This window comes from Schistocerca piceifrons, chromosome 4, assembly GCF_021461385.2.
Source record: "Schistocerca piceifrons isolate TAMUIC-IGC-003096 chromosome 4, iqSchPice1.1, whole genome shotgun sequence".
NCBI classification, from domain to species: domain Eukaryota; kingdom Metazoa; phylum Arthropoda; class Insecta; order Orthoptera; family Acrididae; genus Schistocerca; species Schistocerca piceifrons.
Genome location: NC_060141.1, coordinates 351,767,385 through 351,792,013, shown reverse-complemented (window position 1 = coordinate 351,792,013; position 24,629 = coordinate 351,767,385). Strand labels below are relative to the sequence as shown.

The 24,629-nt window shown below is 43.1% G+C and overlaps 1 protein-coding gene across 1 annotated transcript in view; it reads left to right on the top strand.

Annotated features, from left to right (window-relative positions):
- LOC124795830 (protein spire homolog 1-like) overlaps positions 1-24,629 on the top strand; it is a 679,725-nt gene that overhangs the window by 537,744 nt on the left and 117,352 nt on the right. The window contains exon 9 of the mRNA XM_047259913.1: positions 1,794-1,868. Coding sequence (XP_047115869.1) covers positions 1,794-1,868 — 75 coding nt within the window. The remainder of the gene's footprint in view (positions 1-1,793; positions 1,869-24,629) is intronic.

Sequence of the window (24,629 nt, the reverse complement as noted above, 5' to 3'; positions counted from 1 at the left end):
CTTCAATCTGCAGACACAGGTTTCAAGGACGAGGCACGGGCTTGCAAATCCTAAGTCAAACAACTATAAACAAAAGTGTCAATAACTTCATTAAATAATACAAAGAGTTACAAAATGCCAGAATATGAGGGTAATTTACGATTAATCGTTGGATGTGCTTTCTATTTTACAGGTTGCAGGATGGTACTCATATTTTTCATACAGACACGGAAAACAAATTAAAACGTCAACTACCATATCGAATGAACGCAGTTTTTTCGCATACTCAAGGAATCTTCAGAATTTCTACGGAAAGACAAAGCTTGTCGGCATTTTAAAACCTGTTTTTCTTCCGACAATTTGGGTCCAAACCATGCGCAACACTACATTTTCTTAAATATAGGTACCGAGAATTGGGGATGTACGATTTAATGTAGTTTAATTGCATCTAAAAGAGCAGGAGTTTACTTTTCTTTGTCAATTTAATATGAACAAGCGTGAAGGCGCTTGATAAAGTTTCTAACTTGCCTATAGAAATAAGTGGCATAATATTTGCTTTAATAATAAAAATTAGTAAACAGCTAAATAACATGGGAAATGTAATAAAAGTTCGTGCAAATACACGTATCTTTCTATCGTATTACCTTTCAAATATAAGTGGGATGCGACCCAGTGATCCACCGATTACGGAGCTTGAACCCTAACCACATGACCGGCGCCAGCTCGTGCCCAGCTTCGTACGTCTTACTGTTTGCCCATTAGGTTGTCCTAATTGAATATTAAATGTGTACAAAGCCTGAAGTAAATCCGTGATCTGAACGTTGTGGCCTCCCCTGGTCAGTAATTTTTCTTTGTGAGGTGCGATATGATTACTCCACAAACTCCAACGTATCGCCATTATGGCCTGACAAGGGATAGCTTCCAGCCGGCAGAATAAAAAATAAATGAAGAAAAGATGATGCACACAAGTCAGACCTCATATCAACAAAGTGTGCTGCATTTCGTTATCTGCAAATAAATTGCTGTTAATAATTTCCTGTTTTTGGGAATATATTAAAGAGTCCTGCATTAGCTCTCGGAGCTGCAGCGAAGTGTGGTATGTTTGGAAATGCGTTTTGAGAAAGCAGCTGTACTGTGCAGTCACGAAGACGCTGAATTCACATTAGAAATTACGGCGGTTAGGATGCACCTCCGACCCTCCACATTTAGATTTTCGGTGCTTTCCCTAAATTACTTAGGCCATATGACGGAATGGTATCTATGGTATCTTTGAAAAGGGCACAGTCAGTTTCCTTCCCACATTAGAGCCAGTGCTAGATCGCTATTGACCACGTCGTCGACGGGACGCTACACACTCAGCTTCCTTTTTTATGAGAAGATCCAGTGAGGAATGTTATATTTAGAAATGGGTTACGCGAGAACATATTTGCTTGGCAAACTTTATGTGGGAACCCTCTTGCAGGTAAGTTCTAACAAATTTTAGTGCTATTATCAAGTACAGCTTTGTGTCGCACGATTCCAGTTGTTAAATAAGTATAATAATCTTCTTTGTATCACGTGAAATATTAGCGAGGATGCCTGGAAGTATATATTCATAGTTCTGCCAGCTAATTGGTCGTTGGCATGCGCCGAGGGTTTTGGGAGTCGGAGCTAAATACCGTATGTTGCTGTTTTTTTCGTTTGGTTTCCTTTTAATCTAAGTACCTTAACTTTCCAGTCTCTGGGAAATTGCATTCTGCACAATTCCATAACTCTTGTCTCTGAAGCTAACGCAATTACCAGTAATTTACAACTGAAATGTGATTATTCTCTAGTGACCGTGGCTTCCTTTGATGGGTGGCCGCGGTACGAGATGGCAGCTCTGTCGCCATGGCACACTCCGACATCTGGTGAGCGCTCCGGCAACTGGTAGCGACTTCAAGCAGTAGATCGTTTAGGCGCCAGTTCCTCCAATACTTGAGATCTATTGTAGCATTGTATTTACGGCAGGCAAAATAAAACTAGACTCCACATAAAGAAGGTCTTGTAGTTATGAGTAGCTGCTCTAAATCTCTAGACTGTTAGTCATTTTGGAGGTTACATAACTTCAAATTTAGCGTAACGTGTGTACTTCACCTAAAACTTGTTAGTAGCAAATCGCTCATTAGTAGCACGCCTTTACAAAAAGAAAACCCGCGTTCTGTTGCAGAAGTTAGTCGCATATAGTGAGCAGAAAGCCGAATAGCTGATTTTTAAAAACTGTACTAGTTTCGGGAAATGACCAAAATATTTTATCTAGTTTTGTATATGACTATTTTCCGAAAGTAGACATCGTGTCGTGTACTGTGATCCTAGAAGTATTAGTGACTATGACGTAGCAGAAGCATGCGTAGTTGAATAAACCACGTATTTTTTCATGAACTTAGTTTGTTTATTACGTTAGCCTATATATACTATTATTCCTTTAAAAACTACCATTCAAAGTACTTTCGTAATGATTTTTTTAGCTTGAATAGTTCTCTGAAATATTTGTGGTTAGTGCGTTGTTGATAATAGTTTTCACAAATATTGCTGCTTTAGATTTAGTTACAAAATTCATAAAGAATGACAGGTGAGTGCCGATTCCAAAGACTGATTCTATTTACTTTTTTGTGTCATAATAATGCAAACAAATTGATGTGTACAAAATTGTTATTACGCACGTTAACACCAGCAGCTTCGGACACGGAGGAGAAATCGATATTGCGTTTGAAGTACATATTAATTGAATACACTTGAAAAGATTTCTTACTACTTCAAGAAAATATCGCAGATAAAGATCTTAAACCATTCAGCGCAATAGTATCGTATCATATCCCAAGTCACCAAATAAATTAACATCTGGGCGGTTTATCGGTAATAGCTGAGAGTGCACTTAGCTTAATTTTTAAGTTACGTAAAGCAGATTACTTGAAGAAAGTAAGCTCTTCATGTTTTATTTATCGAATACTCTTAAAAATGTTGTATATCCCAATTATTTTCCACACGTAGACTATTATGACTTCCTATAACTTTTTCGAAAAAGAAAGGCCCTAACAACTTCTGAAGATCTTACCATGGTTAATTAGCTATAAAGCCGCCTGTTAGAACTGCAGCTTGACTTCACTACACTGCTTATCGTGCGCTGTTGTCCAATGCCATTTGGTTGACATCAAACTTCCATTATGGTCGACGCCTAATAATAATTTCCGCACAACTACGTCAGGCTTGTGCTTTATCATTCCATTAAGCAATCTGGGCATTTCTTGATGCGTTTGTAAGATAAAAGGCATTACGGCTGTTGAAAAGATTGTTTTTTCCGTCTATTTTATCTGGGTGAGCAAATAAAGCATTTTATTGATTACATGTTTGTAATTAATACACAAGTCTGATACTATGACAAAGACAGACAATTTGCGAGAAATTACGGGACCTGTTGCGCGTAGTGTATGTATGGTGTACAAAAATACGGGTGATATTTATAATCTGAGAAAGATATTCTTCTTTAAAAGCAGTAAACAATCTCAAAATGTTGATAGTGTTACAATTTTATCCTTCGTGTGAAGTTCATAGCGATAATTTTTAGGAGCAGTTCGGAATCGTCATCGTACAAAAATCTTAACACAGTTTCGCTGCAGATGCACGCTAAAAAAATAATAGAGCAACTGATGAGTTGCAGATGTACATTACTATCTCTTACGAAACAAGTGTTCATCGTCCGAAGGTGAGCATAAGACATTGGGTCATGTTTTAGATAGCAAAATATTACGTTGAGACTATGTGTCCGAGAGGAAGCTGTGTGTCGTACAGGTACGAAGGAGAAAATCTGCGTTTTTTAAGCAGAAAAAGTTGTTTCAAAACAGAATACTCTCCTCGTACTTGAAATAATTACAGTTTGATAACTTCCTACACTAAAACCCCTGTGCAAATTATTACATTTTTAGTAGCATTGCTTGCCGTTTATTTTTTTCCTGTCAACGAACTACTATGTATCAGAAAAATGGTGATTACTATGAAAGATTATTTGTTCTCGTAAAAGCTGTCCTAAAATAACTTGCGCGAGTTAACTAGATAGTACGTCCGTTCTTTATAAATGCTATATCTGATAGGTTTTCAACCTAAATAAATACCTGGTCAGCTTACAAACTGGATTCTCGGTTCTTGATAACGGTTGTTTTAATGGGGGAAGGCACTATACAGTCACCATCTCTCTCTCTCTCTTTCTCTCTCTCTCTCTCTCTCTCTCTCTCTGATCCTCGTCTTCCTATCTCTGTCGAACCATAAATAGCTCATTCCATTTTCCCATGTGCTATTCCCCTCTGCTCTGCAGTAATTACACTAATTACTTAAGACGATCACAGTAGGGCTTACCACAAGGAAGTGTACTTTCTCCCATCCTTTATAATGTGTACACTAATGACCAACCTATACCTCAAGATGCAAGACTCTTCGTATTTGCTGATGACACAGCTGTGGTGGTCCAGGGGTCCAATTTTGATGCAACGTCTGGAAATCTCTCTAGAGCGCTTGAAGAACTGGCTCAATACTACGACGCCAATCACCTCAAGCCAGACCCTGGCAAAACCCAAGTATGTGCTTTCCATCTGCGCAATAGAGATGCTGGAGTTGAGCTCGACGTTACATGGCAAGGTAAGAAGCTAAAGCACTGCCCAATACCTAAATACCTTGGGGTTGTACTTGACAGAACGCTTTCCTTCAAGCAGCATTGCCAATACACCAAGGCTAAAGTCTGCTCCAGGAATAACATCATCCGCGGGCTGACAAACTATGAATGGGGAGCTGAACCATCAGTACTGAGAACATCAGCACTTGCTCTGTGTGTTTCTGCAGCAGACTATGCAGCGCCAGTATGGGAAGCATCTGCACATGCTAAACAGGTTGATGTAAGTGTAAATGAGACAATGCGAATTAATACAGGCTGTCTCAGACCCACACCAACGAGTAATTTGTACCTACATGCTGGAATTGCCCCATCCAATATCAGAAGGCAGGTGGCAGCAGACGCTGAGAGAACAAAGAAAGAAACAGATTCTCGACACCCACTGAATGGGCACGTCACTCAGGCTCGGAGGCTTAAGTTTAGAAATAGCTTTATTGCAAGAACCAAGATCCTTGACGGTTCACAGGAAGTCCGTAAATGGGAGAATGAACAAACCGCAATACAGATAATACCAGAAGAGCAAATGGCACCTGGAAACAAACTTCTTTATACAGTGTGGAGAACACTAAATAGGCTGAGGGCTGGTGTACCCAGATGCAAAACTAATCTGTGCAAGTGGGGACAGCTGACTAACGATGACGACGTTCTTTGCGGATGCGGAGAGGTAAAAGACGAGGGACATCTGCTCATGTGCCGACTACTGCCGGAGCCCTGTACTTTTAGTGACCCGCTATAAGCCAACGACAAAGCTGTAGCGGTGGCTAACTATTGGAAAAATAAAATTTGATCTGGACATGGAAAAGTTAAGTAAGTAGAGCTATATGTTGCGGGCTACTCGCCTACACCTTGTTCCTCGCGAAATCTTTCGTGAAATAACACAGGGCAACCTGCCTTTCGGTATGCATGGATTGCGAAGGACGTCCATCCTTTTTACAGACGAACTGCGACTTTTGTGTCCGAGGAGACAGGTTTGTCGAAGGTGGCCTGACCGTTACCGTCTGTGCGCTGTCTGCCTCTTCTTTTTCGAGATATGTGCGGCCGCGTAAGACCGGTTTCAGGTTTCAACGCGGTACGCACTTTTTTTGGACACAGGATTCACTCGTACTTCGCTGCGCCTTCCATTGATGCTGCCTCGAGACCAGTGATGGTGTAGCGGATACCTCGCCTTGTTCACTACTGTTCGATTCGCCATAGGTCCATGGTCGTCCTGTCTGTTTAGATCAAGAATTCCTTTCTAACAATGCAAACGTAGTCCCTAATTGGCGAATTGATAATAAGAACCAATAAAATATTAGCACTCTTCATAATTAAATAGATTCCACGTAACCCGTCCACTAGCTATACGATCCAATGGGCCAGCAGCGTCGAAGAATATTTTTTATTTTATGTAACGTTGGTTAGTTGCATTTTCAGACATAGAGATTTGGTACTTACGTCCGTATATAATTACTGGTCGCTTTCACTCTGTATTGTTTTACAACTTGGTATAGGTTTAGTACTCTTACGCTATAAGCTGTTTTGTAGTTTGCACCTCTTCTTAATCTTTAACAATGAACATAATAAAAGATACAGGAATCTACATAACAAAATTCGACGTCCTGACAATATTTTAAATGAATAAACGAATTTAAAACATAAACATTTCGTACAAAATTTTGCTGAATTCCTAACCAAAGATAACGAATAGTCACAAACAAATACCCATAGACTTGTTGATTACAAAGACCGTACACACAGTCCAAACGGATAACATCAACACCCTATAGCAACTGAAGCATATAGAATCTTTTGACAACCGTTACAGATGTCAGTCCAGTTACATTGTTACTTTCCATCCTGGATTTTCCATTGTTTCACAAATTTCAGTCTGTCAAATCTGATAATAAAACGTCAGATTATAAAAATTACAAAAAAGGACGATTAACAACATGAGCAAACCAGAAAACAGCTTATAGCGTGAGTCCTAAATCTATACCACATTGTACAGTCTCTCAGGGTAACTTTTTACCAGTCAGGGTATCTTTGTACCAGTTACCACGTATGTGTTTCAAAAGACTGCTGCTCCACCTACTTGCATTCTTTTGTACTAAAAGGAACAGTTTTATTGCGTACTTGATTTCCAGCTGGTATTTCACTTGTCTTTACAACTTCCTACAAGCTCATAATCTTGTAGCTATCTTTCAATTGCATTGCATATGGGGAGAGCTTCTGGCGACAGAGTGTTAAGTTGAACAATGTCAGGTCAGTACAAATATGATGATATTTCAAAGTAAATCTGCAGTGCTGAACTAATCCTGTTTTTATTTTTTATTAACACCGGATTACCTCCTAGCACGATCTAAGTTTACCCAGAGCATTAGATATAGGAAATTTTTAGGCTGGCGTAAAGTTATCCAGAATGACAGTGTAACGTTTTACCAGCATTAAAATTGATATTTTCCTCTGATAGGGCGTAGTTATACATTTTCACTATTCCAACCACTCAGTAACTATAGATATAAGCTGTTACAATGTCTGTTGTGATGTGTAATTTATTCTGTCCAGTATTTTCAAAAAATGGTGAAAACGGGTCCAAAGTTGTCCAGATTGGCTGTAACACAATACCTCTGATAGCGACCACTAGTGATATATGGACGTAAGCACCAAATTTGTATATCCGGAAATACGAATAATCAGCGTTATAATAAATTTAAAAAATTATGAACTTCCGTAGATGGTCTAAGATGGCAATCTAGGCGAAATGAATTAATCACAATAAATACATCATTAAACTACAATAGCAGCAATCTGGATTTCATCATATACTACACATTTCTCTAACATTGGGACATCTGTGTCTCACTATAGGTTATGAGGGAACCAGTGGGAATTTGCTGCGTATTACTACAGTATATCAACGTTCCTCTGGTAAAAGGAAACCCATTAATGCTTTGCAGAATTCTTATACTTACAGCTTACACCTGTAGATTCTGCTGCCTTTAAAGTTTCTTTGTTAACCCTCTAGTCTGTATTGTCGGATTGAATTAGTTCTCGCATGCAATTAGGCAACCCAGTGAACAGATTTGCAAAGCGGGCTGCTGTGGCGCCTTCCCGTATCATTCGCGTCATTGAATTGCACGCACGTATTGATGTTTGCCGCGTCACAAATTGTGTTCATATTGGGCGCCTGTTAAAAACCTAGAGATAGTGCTCTATGAATGTATTTTCGCATTTTCTTTTACTCCGAGAAGAAGTTCCAAGGGTTAATAGGGACTAATTTTTCATCATGCCCTACAGAGGTGATGCAACGGTTAGTTGTAGATCACTCTGACATTGGTTCTTGTATTTTCGTTGCCTGTCCCATTGTGCTAGCGGTAGGTGAAACCTACAGCCCGTAACTACAGGGGTTGGGCATATAGACCTATATCTCTGACGTCGATCACTTGTAGAATTTTGGAACACGTATTATGGTAGAGTATAATGACTTTTCTGGAGACTAGAAATCTACTCTGTAGGAATCAGCATAGGTTTCGAAAAAGACGATCGTGTGAAACCCAACTCGCGCTATTCGTCCACGAGACTCAGAGAGCCATAGACACGGTTTCCCAGATGGATGCCGTGTTTCTTGACTTCCGCAAGGCGTTTGATACAGTTCCCCACAGTCGTTTAATGAACAGAGTAAGAGCATATGGAGTATCAGACCAATTGTGTGATTGGATTGAAGAGTTCCTAGATAACAGAACGCAGCATGTCATTCTCAATGGAGAGAAGTCTTCCGAAGTAAGAGTGATTTCAGGTGTGCCGCAGGGGAGTGTCGTAGGACCGTTGCTATTCACAATATACATAAATGACCTTGTGGAGAACATCGGAAGTTCGCTGAGGCTTTTTGCGGATGATGCTGTGGTATATTGAGAGGTTGTAACAATGGAAAATTGTACTGAAATGCAGGAGGATCTGCAACGAATTGACACATGGTGCAGGGAATGGCAATTGAATCTCAATGTAGCCAAGTGTAATGTGCTGCGAATACATAGAAAGAAAGATCCTTTATCATTTAGCTACAATATAACAGGTCAGCACCTGGAAGCAGTTGATTCCATAAATTATCTGGGAGTACGCATTAGGAGTGATTTAAAATGGAATGATTATATAAAGTTGATCGTCGGTAAAGCAGAAGCCACACTGAGACTCATTGGAAGAATCCTAAGGAAATGAAGTCCGAAAACAAAGGAAGTAGGTTACACTACACTTGTTCGCCCACTGCTTGAACATTACTCACCAGTGTGGTATCCGTAGCAGATAGGGTTGATAGAAGAGATAGAGAAGATCCAACGGAGAGCAGTGCGCTTCCTTACAGGATCATTTAGTAATCGCAAAAGCGTTACTGAGGTGATAGATAAACTCCAGTGGAAGACACTGCAGGAGAGACGCTCAGTAGCTCGGTACGGGCTTTTGTTGAAGTTTCGAGAACCGACGAGTCAAGCAGTATATTGCTCCCTCCTACGTATATCTCGCAAAGAGACCATGAGGATAAAATCAGAGAGATTAGAGCCCACACAGAGGCATACCGACAGTCTTTCTTTCCACGAACAATACGAGACTGGAATGGAAGGGAGAACAGATAGAGGTACTCAAGGTACCCTCGGATGGATGGATGGATGGATGGATGGATGGATGTGGACGTGGATGTGGATGTACACTCCTGGAAATTGAAATAAGAACACCGTGAATTCATTGTCCCAGGAAGGGGAAACTTTATTGACACATTCCTGGGGTCAGATACATCACATGATCACACTGACAGAACCACAGGCACATAGACACAGGCAACAGAGCATGCACAATGTCGGCACTAGTACAGTGTATATCCACCTTTCGCAGCAATGCAGGCTGCTATTCTCCCATGGAGACGATCGTAGAGATGCTGGATGTAGTCCTGTGGAACGGTTTGCCATGCCATTTCCACCTGGCGTCTCAGTTGGACCAGCGTTCGTGCTGGACGTGCAGACCGCGTGAGACGACGCTTCATCCAGTCCCAAACATGCTCAATGGGGGAGAGATCCGGAGATCTTGCTGGCCAGGGTAGTTGACTTACACCTTCTAGAGCACGTTGGGTGGCACGGGATACATGCGGATGTGCATTGTCCTGTTGGAACAGCAAGTTCCCTTGCCGGTCTAGGAATGGTAGAACGATGGGTTCGATGACGGTTTGGATGTACCGTGCACTATTCAGTGTCCCCTCGACGATCACCAGTGGTGTACGGCCAGTGTAGGAGATCGCTCCCCACACCATGATGCCGGGTGTTGGCCCTGTGTGCCTCGGTCGTATGCAGTCCTGATTGTGGCGCTCACCTGCACGGCGCCAAACACGCATACGACCATCATTGGCACCAAGGCAGAAGCGACTCTCATCGCTGAAGACGACACGTCTCCATTCGTCCCTCCATTCACGCCTGTCGCGACACCACTGGAGGCGGGCTGCACGATGTTGGGGCGTGAGCGGAAGACGGCCTAACGGTGTGCGGGACCGTAGCCCAGCTTCATTGAGACGGTTGCGAATGGTCCTCGCCGATACCCCAGGAGCAACAGTGTCCCTAATTTGCTGGGAAGTGGCGGTGCGGTCCCCTACGGCACTGCGTAGGATCCTACGGTCTTGGCGTGCATCCGTGCGTCGCTGCGGTCCGGTCCCAGGTCGACGGGCACGTGCACCTTCCGCCGACCACTGGCGACAACATCGATGTACTGTGGAGACCTCACGCCCCACGTGTTGAGCAATTCGGCGGTACGTCCACCCGGCCTCAACTGCACATACGGTTCACGTCCACGCTGTCGCGGCATGCTACCAGTGTTAAAGACTGCGATGGAGCTCCGTATGCCACGGCAAACTGGCTGACACTGACGGCGGCGGTGCACAAATGCTGCGCAGCTAGCGCCATTCGACGGCCAACACCGCGGTTCCTGGTGTGTCCGCTGTGCCGTGCGTGTGATCATTGCTTGTACAGCCCTCTCGCAGTGTCCGGAGCAAGTATGGTGGGTCTGACACACCGGTGTCAATGTGTTCTTTTTTCCATTTCCAGGAGTGTAGATGTAGATGTAAAATGCGAATACACTGAGATAAACGCTTGCTTGAACATAAATGCAAATGCTAGCCAAGCCAGCAGGTGGCGCTGTTGTGTTTGAACGCGAACGGCGCCTCTGCAGTCCCGTCAGTATGTTGCAAGTGTCAGTCGCGGTCAGAATAGTGCCGTATGGTAGATGCTTTCGTAAACGAGGTAGCCGAACTGTTGGGTGCTTCCTAAGCCATAAAAGGTGGATTATGGGGCAGCGGAAAAAAGTGATTTGATCGGATGAGTCTTGTTTGACACGGCTTCCAACTTCTGGCAGAACTTACGTCTCACGAATGGAACATGGCGGGGGTTCAGTGATGATTTGGACCACCATTTCGTGGTGTTCCACGGGCCCCATGATTACTAAGCACGCTCGCATCACTGCTAAGGATTATTTGATAGTTTTGGCTGATCAGGGCCATCAGGTGGTAGGGTGTTCGTACCTCAGTGGTGATACTGTGTTCAAAGGCGGTATGGCTCCTATTCCCATAGCACGCATCGCCCAGGACAGGTTTTGTGAGCACAAGGATGTGTTACATCTCCCCTGGCCACCAATCACCATATTTCGTTATTACTGAGCCTTTGTGGTATACTTAGGAGAGATGGGTGAGTGATCGCTGTCCACCTCCATCATGCCAATATTTTGCAGGTGTGGCGATATTCGCTTGAAAACCATACTGGACCTTTATTTATCCGTTCCCAGACGAATGGAAGCTTTTTTGAATGCCGACGGTCGTTATACATTGTATTAGCTACGGTAATGTTTATGGTGTTGCCATATTTTTGTCCACCCCCTGTGAGACCCCTGAGAGCAAAATACTAGTCCTAAGCTGTGCCCACAAGATACGGGCCACTTTGAAATACATGGCGGAGGCTACTTCCCGTGGCACCCCGTGTTATGGTTTGTTCACGTTCCAATCGCATATGGAGCGCGAGAAGAAAAAATGGTCGGCGTTGTGCTAGGAATCCCTACGAAAGCGATACGCAAGGGGCTCTAGTATATTCCTGGATTCCACACTTCATGCTCGTTTCCGTGAATTTTCAATTAGATTTTCATGGGAGTGTTTGTGTCTGTCTTAAAGTGTCTGCCACTTCGGGCTTTCCGGCATTTCGCTGACATTCCTTCATAAGTCAAAGAAATTTGTGACCGTCCGTGCCGCCATTCTCTGTATACGTACAATATCCTTCGTTGATCCTATTTGATACAGCTCCCAAACACTTGAACAACATTATAAGATAGACCACACGAGTGTTTTTAGCAATCTCCTTTGTAAGCCGATTGAATTTTTCAAGTATCCTAAGAGTCTGCCACTTTGTTTACCTACGACTGAACCTATATAATGATTTCCTTTCGTTTCCTTTCATTTACTCACTGTTACACCAAGGTGCACACATCAAAAAAAGTTTTGCATCACCTCGGTTCCGTGAGTTCCAGAACCTGTACAGAAAATTGGAATAGAGATCAACATAAACATAACTTCCGCCCTTTTTATTGCTCATGAAAACCACACGTTGCATGTTTTACCACCACACAACGGGACCTTCAGAGGTGGTGGTCCAGATCGGTATACACATCGGTACCTCTAATACCCAGTAGCACGTTCTCTTGCACTGATGCATGCCTGTATTCGCCGTGGCATACTATCCACAAGATCAACAAGGCACTGTGGTCCAGATTGTTCCACTCCTCAACGGCGATTCGGCGTAGATCCCTCAAAGTGGTTGGTGGGTCACGTCGTCCATAAAGAGCCCTTTTCAATCCATGCCAGGCATGTTCGATAAGGTTCATGTCTGGAAAACATGCTGACCACTCTAGTCGAGCGATGTCGTTATCCTGAAGGAAGTCATTCACAAGATGTGTACGATGGGGGCGCGAATTGTCGTCCATGAGAACGAATGCCTCGCCAATATGCTGCCGATATGGTTGCACTGTCGATCGGAGGATGGCATTCACGTATCATACAGTTGTTACGGCACCTTCCATGACCACCAGCGGCGTACGTCGGCCTCACATAATGACACCCCAAAACAGCAGGGAACCTCCACCTTGCTGTATTCGCTGGACGGTGTGTCTAAGGGGTTCAGCCTGACAAGGTTGTCTCCAAACGCGTCTCCGACGATTGTCTGGTTGAAGTCAAATGCGACACTCATCGGTGAAGAGAACGTGATGCCAATCCTGAGCTGTTCATTCGGCATGTTGTTGGACCAGTCTGTACCGGGCTGCATGGTGTCGTGGCTGCAAAGTTGGACCTCGGCATTGACGTCGGGAGTGAAGTTGCGCATCATGCAGCCTACAGTGCACAGTTTAAGTCGTAACACGACCTCCTGTGGCTGCACGAAAAGCATTATTAAACATTGTGGCGTTGCTGTCAGGGTTCCTCCGAGCCGTAATCCGTACTTAGCGGTCATCCGCTGCTGTAGTAGCCCTTGAGCAGCCTGAGCGAGGCATGTCATCGACAGTTCCTGTTTCTCTCTGTATCTCCTCCACGTCCGAACAACATCGCTTTGGTTCACTCCGAGACTCCTGGACACTTTCCTTGTTGAGAGCCCTTCCTGGCATAAAGTAACAATGCTGACGCGATCGAACCGCGGCATTGATCGTCTAGGCATGGTTGAACTACTGACAACACGTGCCGTGTACCTCCTTCCAGGTGGAATGACTGGAACTAATTGGCTGTCGGACCCACTCCGTCTATTAGGCGCTGCCAATGCATGGTTGTTTACATCTTCGGCCGGGTTTAGTGACGTCTGCGAACAAAGGGACTGTGTTTGTGATACAATATCCACAGTCAACGTCTATCTTCAGGAGTTCTTGGGAACCGGGGTAATGCAAAACTTTTTTTGGTGTGTGTATTTGTGTGAGCTGAACTAATTGTGACTCATTGATATTGTATTTAACTAATTTCTGTTGTGACTTACTCGTATTATAGTTATGGAATACAAAGTTTTAATGTTATGTTGATTAAAAAGTTTTACGTTTCTCAAAATTCGAAGTTAGTTGCCAGTCTTTGCACCACACTGAATCTTTGCACCACACTGAACTCTTTTCAAGAACTGACTGTATGTGCAGCTTCTTTTCAGATAGTATGTAGCGCTCGAATTTAAGAGGATGTAAGGCAGGGATGTGCTCTTTCGCCCGCAGTGTTCAAGTATAGATCGAACAACCAATTAAGGAAGTGCTGGGAAGGTCCAAGAGCGGCTTCGAAATTCAGTGTGAAAATATCTCAGTAATATGATTCGCTGATGACATTTCTGTCCTCAGTCAAGGTGAAGAAGAACTGCAGGATCTGTTGAATGGAACGGTCTAACGAGTACAGAATATGGAGTGAGACTAAATGGAAGAAAGGCGAAGGTAATGAGGAGCAGCAGAAATAAGGTTAGCGATACAGTTAATATGAAAACTGATGATCACGAAGTAGACGAAATTAAATTGTTCTACTCTGGAAGCGAAATACCACATGGTGGAGGAAACAAGGACGACATAAAAAGCTGAATAGCACAAGCATAGAGGAAATTCCTGGCCAAGAGAAGTCTGCTAGTATCGAGTGTTGGCCATAATCTGAGGAAGACATTTCAGAGAAGATACGTCTGGAGCACAGCATTGTATGGTAGCGAATCATGGGCTGTAGGAAAACCGGAAGAGGAGAGAATGGAAGCGTTTGAGATGTGGTGCTATAGACGACGATTGAAAATAGGTGCACTGGTAAGGTAAAGGAACGAGCACGTTCAGCACAGACTCGGCGAGGAAATGAATATGTGGAAAACGCTGACAAGAGTAAGGGATAGAGTGGTAGGGCATCTGTTGCGACATCAGGGATTAACTTTCGTGGTACTAGAGAAAGCTGTACAGGGTAGGAACTGTATGGTAAGACAGAGATTGCAATACATTCTAAGAATAATTCAAGGCAGGTGGTACAAGTGCTATTGTGACGTGAAGATGTTGCCATAAGAGGAATGAGGCGGGCCGCATCGAACCAGTAAGAAGGCTGATGCAAAAAATGATTACGGATACACTGTGTGATCAAAAGTATCCGGTCACCCCCATATTAGAAGCATTGTGCTGCCACGTATTCCATATCAGCGACCTCAGTAATCATTAGACATCGTAAGAGGACAGAATGGGGCGCTCCGCGGAACTCACCGACTTCGAACGTGGTCAGGTGACTGGGTGTCACTTGTGTCATACGTCTGTACGCGGGTCCTAAACATCCCTAGATCCACTGTTTCCGATGTGATAGTGAAGTGCAAACGTGAAGGGACACGTACACCACAAAAGCGTACAGGCCGACCTCGTCTGTTGACTGAAAGAGATCGACGACGGTTGAAGAGGGTCGTAATGTGTAATAGGTACAGATCTACCCAAACCATCACACAGGAATTCTAAACTGCATCAGGGTCCACTGCAAGTACTATGAAACTTAGGCGGGACGTGAGAAAACTTTGATTTCATTGTCTAGCAGCTGCTCATAAGTCACACATCACGCCGGTGAATGCCAAACGACGCCTCGCTTGGTGTCAGGAGCGTAAACACTGGACGATTGAACAGTGGCAAAACGTTGTGTTGAGTGACGAATCACGGTACGCAATGTGGCGATCCGATGCCCGTTAAACGTCATCTGCCAGCCTGTATAGTGCCAACAGTTAAATTCGGAGGCTGCACTGTTTTTCATAAAGGGGGGCTTGCAACCCTTGTTGTTTTGCGTGGCACTATCACAGCACAGGCCTATATTGATGTTCTAAGCACCTTCTTGCTTCCCACTGTTGAAGAGCAATTCGGGTATGTCGATTGCATCTTTCAACTCGACCGAGAACCTGTTCATAATGCACAGCGTGTGGTGTTGTTACACGACAATAACATCTCTGTAATGGACTGGCTTGCACAGTCATGACCTGAATCCTATAGAACACCTTTGGGATGTCTTGGAACGCCGACATCTAGCCAAGCCTCACAGACAGACATCGATACCTCTCCTCAGTGCAGTACTCCGTGAAGAACAGACTGCCATTCCCCAAGAAACCTTCCAGCACCTGATTTGAACGTATGCGTGCGAGACCGGAAGCTGTCATCAAGGCGAAGGGTGGGCCAACACCATATTGAATTCCAGCATTATCGATGGAGTGCGCGAACTTGTAAATCATTTTCAGCCAGGCGTCCGGATACTTTAGATCATATAGTGTAAGTGCATCATAGATAACTGCATCATCTGTGAGAAGAATGAAGTTCTTGTTAATATTGTATGGCAGGTCATAAACAACATGAAGAGTAATGGTCCCAACACACTTCCGTTGGACATGTCTGAAGTCGATCAGTCTGTGTTCTCCGTACTAAATTTGTTTAATACAACATGCGATAGTACCTCGATTAGTAAGCTTTGGTGCGATGCTAAGTTAAATGATCAGTTGTTTTTCACATGAATGATATTTTCTGTGTTTATGCTTGTTGACATGGAGGTGGTCATTTTCTTAAAGATATCTGACACTTCAGCTCAAAATGTATACTAAGGTTCTACGATATATAGGTGTCAGTGGATAGGACGATACGTTTGTGGATGAGTTGTGCTACATCTCTTGTGCTATATGCTATTGGCTATAGCACACATTGGAGCTTGGAATGCCGGCGGATCAGGATCATTTTCCAGATTATATTTTGCGGGACGAACTGCATGCGATGTGACAATGTGGCATAGAATGCCGTCGATTGATGCGCACCCGATACTTGCAAGTTATGCTTATCATCGCGGAGCTCCCTACGCCGGAGAGCCTGCAGGCGTCGTCTCCTGGAACATTCCATGCGTTACAGGTAGCATACGCTAACAACACACCAAACCACTTGTTGTTCAGTGCTTCCATTGCATCTTCGCAGGACAGCACAGTACTTCGTCGAGATGCCCAAATGGTAAGAGTGATGCTGACTGGACTTTCATATCTACATCTGGACTCCGCAACTAAATTTACGGTATATCACAGGATACTCGTATCACCGCTATCCTTTCCACAGTTTCTTCTTATGTTCGTGACTGGTGCACATCAAGGGGTGAGATTCTGTTTCAACTCGAATTTCTCTGATTTTACTGCCATGGTCATGCTGGCAGCAATCCGCAGAAGACTTGACTCTTCTTGGTACGAGCATTCTCGGTATTTCGACAGTAAACTTCCCCGTGAAGCCCACTCTTCCCTCGTAACGATGCTGCCGATCTTGCCGTGACACTTCCGCGCTTACTAACCGAATCCGTAACGAAACGTGATGCTTCTCTTAGGATCTTCTCTATTTCCTCTATCAGGCCTGTATGATAAGGCTTCCCAACTGATGAGCAGTACACAGGAGTAAGGGGTTTGTAAATTGTACCCATTGGGGTGAATTATAATTCGCTAGGGTTCTGCCAATGATTCGCAACTTCAAATCTGTTCTACAGTTGGTAATAGTCACTCACTTACTCTTTTTTGATGTTCAACAATGTGCTTCGAAGAAATAAGACCGTATTCGTAGTACCCCCGGCAGGATATATTACGAAAACCTCATCGAATCGACATCGCGAGAGCTTTACATGCATTCTTTTTCTTTTTCCTATGAAATTTCATTCTTCTCTGCAGTAATAGCTTATTGGATCTTTAAGTTCCCTTCGTAGTGTTTGTGTTTCCTTGTATACCAGTTAAGGAGAATCCATCACAAATGGGTAATACTGGCCGGTAATTGACGGATGTGTTTGTTGTGTGACGCGTGTTTGACGATATCCATCATTCTGAAACTTGCCTTGGGCGTTCGCATCGGGGCACAATTTGTTTTCTTCTTCAAATGTATCACTTGAAAAGTTGCTGGGGGATATTCACTGGTAACTTCCACTTTTTTCGTCAGCAATGCACTTCGTCGTTGAAAGAAGTGCGGAGAGTATACTCCGTAGTAGTGCTCTGTTCCTAGCCATGATACTGAAGTCTAACTGCTGTTTTATGTCTTACCGGCGTTTCTGGCATTAGCGCTTTGCAAATGAGACGAGTTCGATGGCGTTGATGATAAATTATTTCACGGGGTTAGGACGGGATGTCGGTGTCAAAATAAACATTGTTTCGCTAACCAATAGCACCTTTATCACTTGACAAAATATGCTACCCGTTACACACAGAAATCCCTGCCGTACGCCTGAAAATTATTCTCTAAAATAGGGTTTTATATCAGTTCAGAAATAAATTGTTGTACCTCCGGATGAATCTGTTTGTTCACTATCTGATTTTATGATTTACTACTAGTATTACTGTGATTCTGTATTATGCTCTACGGTACAAGGACATCATAAATGTTAAAAATGAAGCACAGGGTAAAAAAATTACAGAAATGCTGTGTGTTTTACAGAGTTAATTTAATTAAAAGTGGGAAAATAATACGTTATGTGTTTGTGACGGACATTAAATTATTAGGTAAGTCTTGCCTCTCTCTCTCCCGATACCTTTCGGGTGAAAAGTACTTATTTTTGAAGGCTTAAATGCCTTTAACAAGTTTTTCTGATGCACGTTTGGAATTTAGGACCTTTCGTTTAATTTTGCTTCTGTTGGGGTTTCTCGTATGAATGATGAAATTTTTGTCCCCAGTGTTTCATTTCGCTCCACTTCCTGCAATAGTCTGAATTCCGTGACAGCTCAACGTGCACTAGTATGCTTAACTGTAATATTATATATCGAGCAGTGGACAACAAACTGTCAGCTTCCTTGTGTTACGCATGGACAAGTGGGAAACAGGCAAAAATGCTTAATTTTCATACGCCGATAGAACCTCAAAGGTGAATGGCTCCAAGTCTTAGCACTTCAGTGTCATCTTCTATGAGTAAGGATTTGCACCCTTGCTCGCAACAGACGAAAATAGGAAAAACGCATTAACTAACTGTGCATTGATTTTTTTTTTATGCAAGTGTGATATACGAGAACTATATCTAAAATCTATACATTCCTGGAATCAAGCATATCTTCCTTAGTAACAGTTTGATAAGATACATCCAGACGATAATGTTGTTTTGCATTTTTCAGTCCGAAGACTGATTAGACGCAGGTCAGCACGCTAGTCTATCCTGTGGACTCCTCTTAATGTCTGCGTAACTTTAAGAACTTACATCCATTTGAACTTACTTGTTGTTGACAAGCCTTGGTATCCCTCTACAGTTTTTTCTTTCCACACTTAGTTTCCTCTGCCCCTGGATCACGGGATCCTGGGTTCGATTCCCAGTCGGGTCGAGGATTTTCTTCGCAAATTGCGAGACTGAACAGCGAGAAGATTGGAACATGTCTCCAGGTAATGTGCGATGAATGAATATTTCCAATTCTTCATGTAACGCCATTTGGTGACCCCTGTCCATTCTATGTTGAATTAATGTTTCATATAAAAGTTGTCTTCAGCAACTACACACCTAATATTTGCCGTGGCATGCACACAGCTAGATATAAATGTTTCATCTTCACTGTGTAATACTCTTTTACCAATAGAAGCCAGTTTATTTTAGCTTTCAGGACTTTAGACTGATGTAAACAAATGAGTGTAAAAATGTTGAGTTGTCATACTTGTTACTGTGCGCTGTGTACCAGACAACTAAATCAGAAACACAAATGTAAGTGAATGCACTAACAAAATGACTAACCATGCTTGTCTCATAATATACATACTATAAGATGTTTATCCTCCTTAACAGGCGTATTTTTCGACACACAACCTCACTAGCACACACAACAAAGGAAACTAACCTCACTTCATATTAATTACAATGTAAAATTAACTGTAAGTGCACCTAGGTAATCGCAGCATGCTGCCGAAACGCGTCTTGCTAATCAAATGTTAGTAACAAGTGACGGTTACAATACATATATTCTCAAAGAAGGCTACAACCCTTCTCAACTACTGTTTCCCTTTTATCGCGTTTAACTCTTATAATTGCAGTCTGGTTTCTGTACAAGCTGTATATAACCTTCTTCTCCCTGTTATCTTCAGAATTACAAAGAGTATTTCCAGTCAACATTGTCGAAAGCGTTCTCTAAGTCTATCATGTTACAAACGCAGGTTTGCCTGCCTACTCTTCTAGTCAATGTAAGTTGAAATATCGATGATCTCACGTTCAGAATTACTTAATTACGGATATTACACGTGAAATCCAGCAGTGAATTGTGCTAGGTACACCAAGTTGTGAATGGTTCTGCGAAAAACAAGAAAATCCATTTCGAAATGGAAACATGCGGTGCCCACTTAACAGAATGCATTTTAGGCAATAAGTGTTACTGGCCGCCGAACGGATGACGCGTTTAGAGCACCGAAAACTCGTGTGTTAAGAGAGTCAGTTAATAATGGACTAACAGTGAGTATCACGTTGATCGATAAGAGCCAAGGTTGAGAACACGGAACACTCGTCAGTGGACACTAGTGGACAGTGGTGCACGTCACACGGCCGTCAGGCGTGACAAAGGGCTTTCTCGTACACCGATAACCACCGCCTAACGATAAGATTATGACCCCACCAGGTATGTTGCTGCATTCCGCAATTCTGTTTTTCCTTTAACCGCTGTAGGAATTCGAAGAGTTAGTAAAACTCGCCATACCTTAACTAAAAGGCGACGTTTAGAAAGTTGCGCGCTAAACCACTCCAGGTGGGGGAAAAAGAGCTGAAGTTGAGGATCGACAAGAAATGAAAAATATTAAAAGCTATTTGTAATTATCAAATCGTTGTTCGTTCATCACTACATAGAGCAAGCAGTAAAAGAATCGAAGAAGAAATTTGGAAAGCGAATTCAATTTCAGGTTTGCCTCTGATACAGTGATTCTGTCAGAGACGCCAAATGACTTGAAAGAGTAGTTCAGCAGAGTGAATGGTGACTTGCAAAGAACTTATGACTTGAATCACAACAAAAGTAACACAAGGGTAACGGAACGTAGTCGAATTAAATCGGGCAGAGCTGTGGGAACTCGATTGGGGAGTGAAACACCTAAAGTCTGAATGCAGAATTTGTTTGCTATTTGAGCCACAAAATGACTAATGATGGCAGATAGAGAGGATATAAAAAGCAGACTAGTAATAACAACAGAAGAATTTCTGAAAAAATAAGGAAATCGTTAATATCGAATATAAATTTAAGTAATGAAATAGGTGGTCATAATAATAATAATAACGATGATGATGATAATGGGGGGAGATACCTGTGGCCTGAGGATTAATGGAAATTTGGATAGATGAAGGAGCCGTCCTAGGGTAGTCCGTGCAGTTGTGCGAAGTCACTTGCCAGGGTGGCGTAGTGGTTAGCTCGTCTGTCTAGTGAGCAGGAGACCCTGGTGCGAGTCCCGGTCTTGGGACAAATTTTCATTTGTTGCATCAGCCTGCATATATACATAAATTTAAGTGTTAGGAAATCTTTTCGGAAGATATTTCGGCTGGAGTTGGATATTTGGACGTAACTGACACATTAACGAAGAACTGTTAAGGGAAAGAAGAGAGTAAAATCGTTTGAAATGTGCTGTTACAGAAGAATGCCGAAGATGAGGTTGGTTGGTTGGACAACTAGTGAACCGATCTGGGGAAAGAAGAATTTTCTAACACAAGTTGACTAAAGGAAGGTGCCGTTGATAGGACTTAACGTATTGTATCAAGGAATTGTCAGTTTGGTGAAGGAGTGGGAGGGGGAGAGGGAGGGAGGGCGGGGAGGGAGAGAGAGAGAGAGAGAGAGAGAGAGAGAGAGAGAGAGAGAGAGAGAGAAGTGGAAGTTACTCGTTCGCAGCAGTCAGAGGTCGGCGGTTCAGGACGCGTACAGACGTCCAAAGCACTGCAGGAAAACCCAAACAGCGTGCGTAGACACGTCCTAAGCACATCGGGAGAACGGCATAGCAGAATGTGTGGATTTTACTGGCATTCTGTGAAATCCCGATATTCTATAGAAAGCCTAGGTAATGTATAGAGGGCCTGATGGCTTTAGGCAAATTATGAAATAAAAGTTTTTTTGTGAAAATGTTACATACATTTCCTAGGCGTTATGCACAATGGCGAGTACCGTTTACACAAAATGTTAAAAGGGCACAAAATGAAAAGCCTTTATTGTTAAGACGCGTTTAAAACTGACGTGACAAACCTACGGAATAAAGCACAGGATGTTCTTACCGGAAAACAATGGAAGCAGAACTGAGATTGTAGCACTTGTCGCAGTAAGACTTCTTCTCCACAAAAAACACTTTACATGTTGGCAATTGATCCTGTACATACATTTCATGACATAAAGAAACATGTGAACAGAATATCGTTACCAGTAAAACACAAAGCAGAACTGGCATGACCTACCTGTTGCAGCAGGGAAAGCTAGAGTGACATTTTGAATTGCACTTAATTTTCTTTGTGACCGAAAGGTACCTCATATTTTAGCATTTCGTGTTGCACATACATGAGACGAATCCTTGGAGCACCAAGAAACGTAAATATTTCAATGAGGTTGTCTTCCGCTGTCTTTCACTTCAGAGACCTAAGAACTGCAAACTTAGTGAGATGATACAGGTAGACGACTATAAACTTTTACTCTCTGATTAGGATGGGACTGAAGATCGATCTGACCACGGGAAATGAATTCCGAAAAAAACTATTGGCTTGGCTACAACACCTTTTTTAACAGCTTTTTGCTTCTTCTGGCAGGGCTCACAAAGGTGAATGTACAGCTATCGTGAAGGATAATGTTCTTATACTTGCGTAAAAGTGCTTTCAGAATCCTATCCCGTCCTCCGTGATCAACACCAAATGGGCCTTAAGGAGTACGTCAAATTGAATAGCACTCGTACCGTCTTTAACGGGGTGGTCAAGTTAGTTCTATTCAAAATTGTTCAAATGGCTCTGAGCAGTATGGGACTTAACTTCTGAGGTCATCACTCCCCTAGAACTTAGAACTACTTAAACCTAACTAACCTAAGGACATCACACACACCCATGCCCGTGGTAGGATTCGAAACTGCGACCGTAGCGGTCACGCGGTTCCAGACTGTAGTGCCTAGAACCGCTCGGCCACACCGGCCGGCGGTGTTAGTTTTATTCTCGACTGTCATTTCGTCATAGTGTTTCAGCAGCCAATAGTCCCGTGATTCCTTTTCATGGTCGTCTTAGCCTTTTTCACATCGTTGAATAACGTTTGGTAACTGGTTTCAGTTAGGAAAACAGTTTTTAGCAGCATTGGCTCTTACTGGAAATAATACATCGCATAACTTCGTTGCATGTCAGCGTGGCGTGATTTCTGTCTTGGTACTACACTCCCTTCTGAATTGGTGATACAAGAACAACGGGAAAGGATAACGGAATACCGTCTGTGTAACTTCAGCCAGGTGCTATACACTGGAGAACTATTACGGCGAATTCCGTGGCGTGATAGTTGATCGTCGTACAACAATATGCTGCCTTCGCAACCATTAAACAAAGACCTGAACGCCACCGCAAACAGTGGTGGTGGGGAAAAAATGGATGGATTATGCGTATTATACAGGGTGGTCCATTGATCGTGACCGGGCCAAATATCTCACGAAATAAGCGTCAAACGAAAAAACTACAAAGAACGAAACTCGTCGAGCTTGAAGGGGGAAACCAGGGGCGCCATGGTTGGCCCGCTAGATGGCGCTGCCATAGGTCAAACGGATATCAACTGCGTTTTTTAAAATAGGAACCTCCATTTTTTATTACATATTCGTGTAAGACGTAAAGAAATATGAACGTCTTAGTTGGGCCACTTTTTTCGCTTTGTGATAGATGGCGCTGTAATAGTCACAAACATATGGCTCACAATTGTTGACCAACAGTTGGTAACAGGTAGGTTTTTTAAATTAAAATACAGAACGTAGGTACGTTTGAACATTTTATTTCGGTTGCTCCAATGTGATACATGTACCTTTGTGAACTTATCATTTCTGAGAACGCATACTGTTACAGCGTGATTACTTGTAAATACAACATTAATGCAATAAATGCTCAAAATGATGTCCGTCAACGACATTCCTCTCAACAGGGAGTAGTTCGCCTTCCGTAATGTTCGCACGTGCATTGACAATGCGCTGACGCATGTTGTCAGGCGTTTTCGGTGGATCACGATAGCAAATATCCTTCAACTTTCCCCACAGAAAGAAATTCGGGGACTTCAGATCCGGTGAATTTGCGGGCCATGGTATGGTGCTACGACGACCAATCCACCTGTCATGAAATATGCTGTTCAATACCGCTTCAGCCACACGCGAGCTATGTGCCGGACATCCATCATGTTGGAAGTACATCGCCATTCTGTCACGCAGTGAAACATCTTGCAGCAACATCGGTAGAACATTACGTAGGAAATCAGCTTACATTGCACCATGTAGATTGCCATCGATAAAATGGGGGCCAATTATCCTTCCTCCCATAATGCGGCACCATACATTAACCCGCCAAGGTCGCTGATGTTCCACTTGCCGCAGCCATCGTGGATTTTCCGTTGCCCAATAGTGCATATTATGCCGGTTTATGTTACCGCTGTTGGTGAATGACGCTTCGTTGCTAAATAGATCGCGTGCAAAAAATCTGTCATCGTCCCGTAGTTTCTCTTGTGTCCAGTGGCAGAACTGTACACGACGTTCAGAGTCGTCGCCATGCAATTCCTGGTGCATAGAAATATGATATGGATGCAATCGATGTTGATGTAGCATTTTCAACACCGACGTTTTTGAGATTCCCGATTCTCGCGCAATCTGTCTGCTAGTGATGTGCGGATTAGCCGCGACAGCAGCTAAAACACCTACTTGGGCATCATCATTTGTTGCAGGTCGTGGTTGACGTTTCACATGTGGCTGAACACTTCCTGTTTCCTTAAATAACTATCCAGCGACCGGTACGGACACTCGGATGATGTCGTCCGGGATACCGAGCGGCATACAT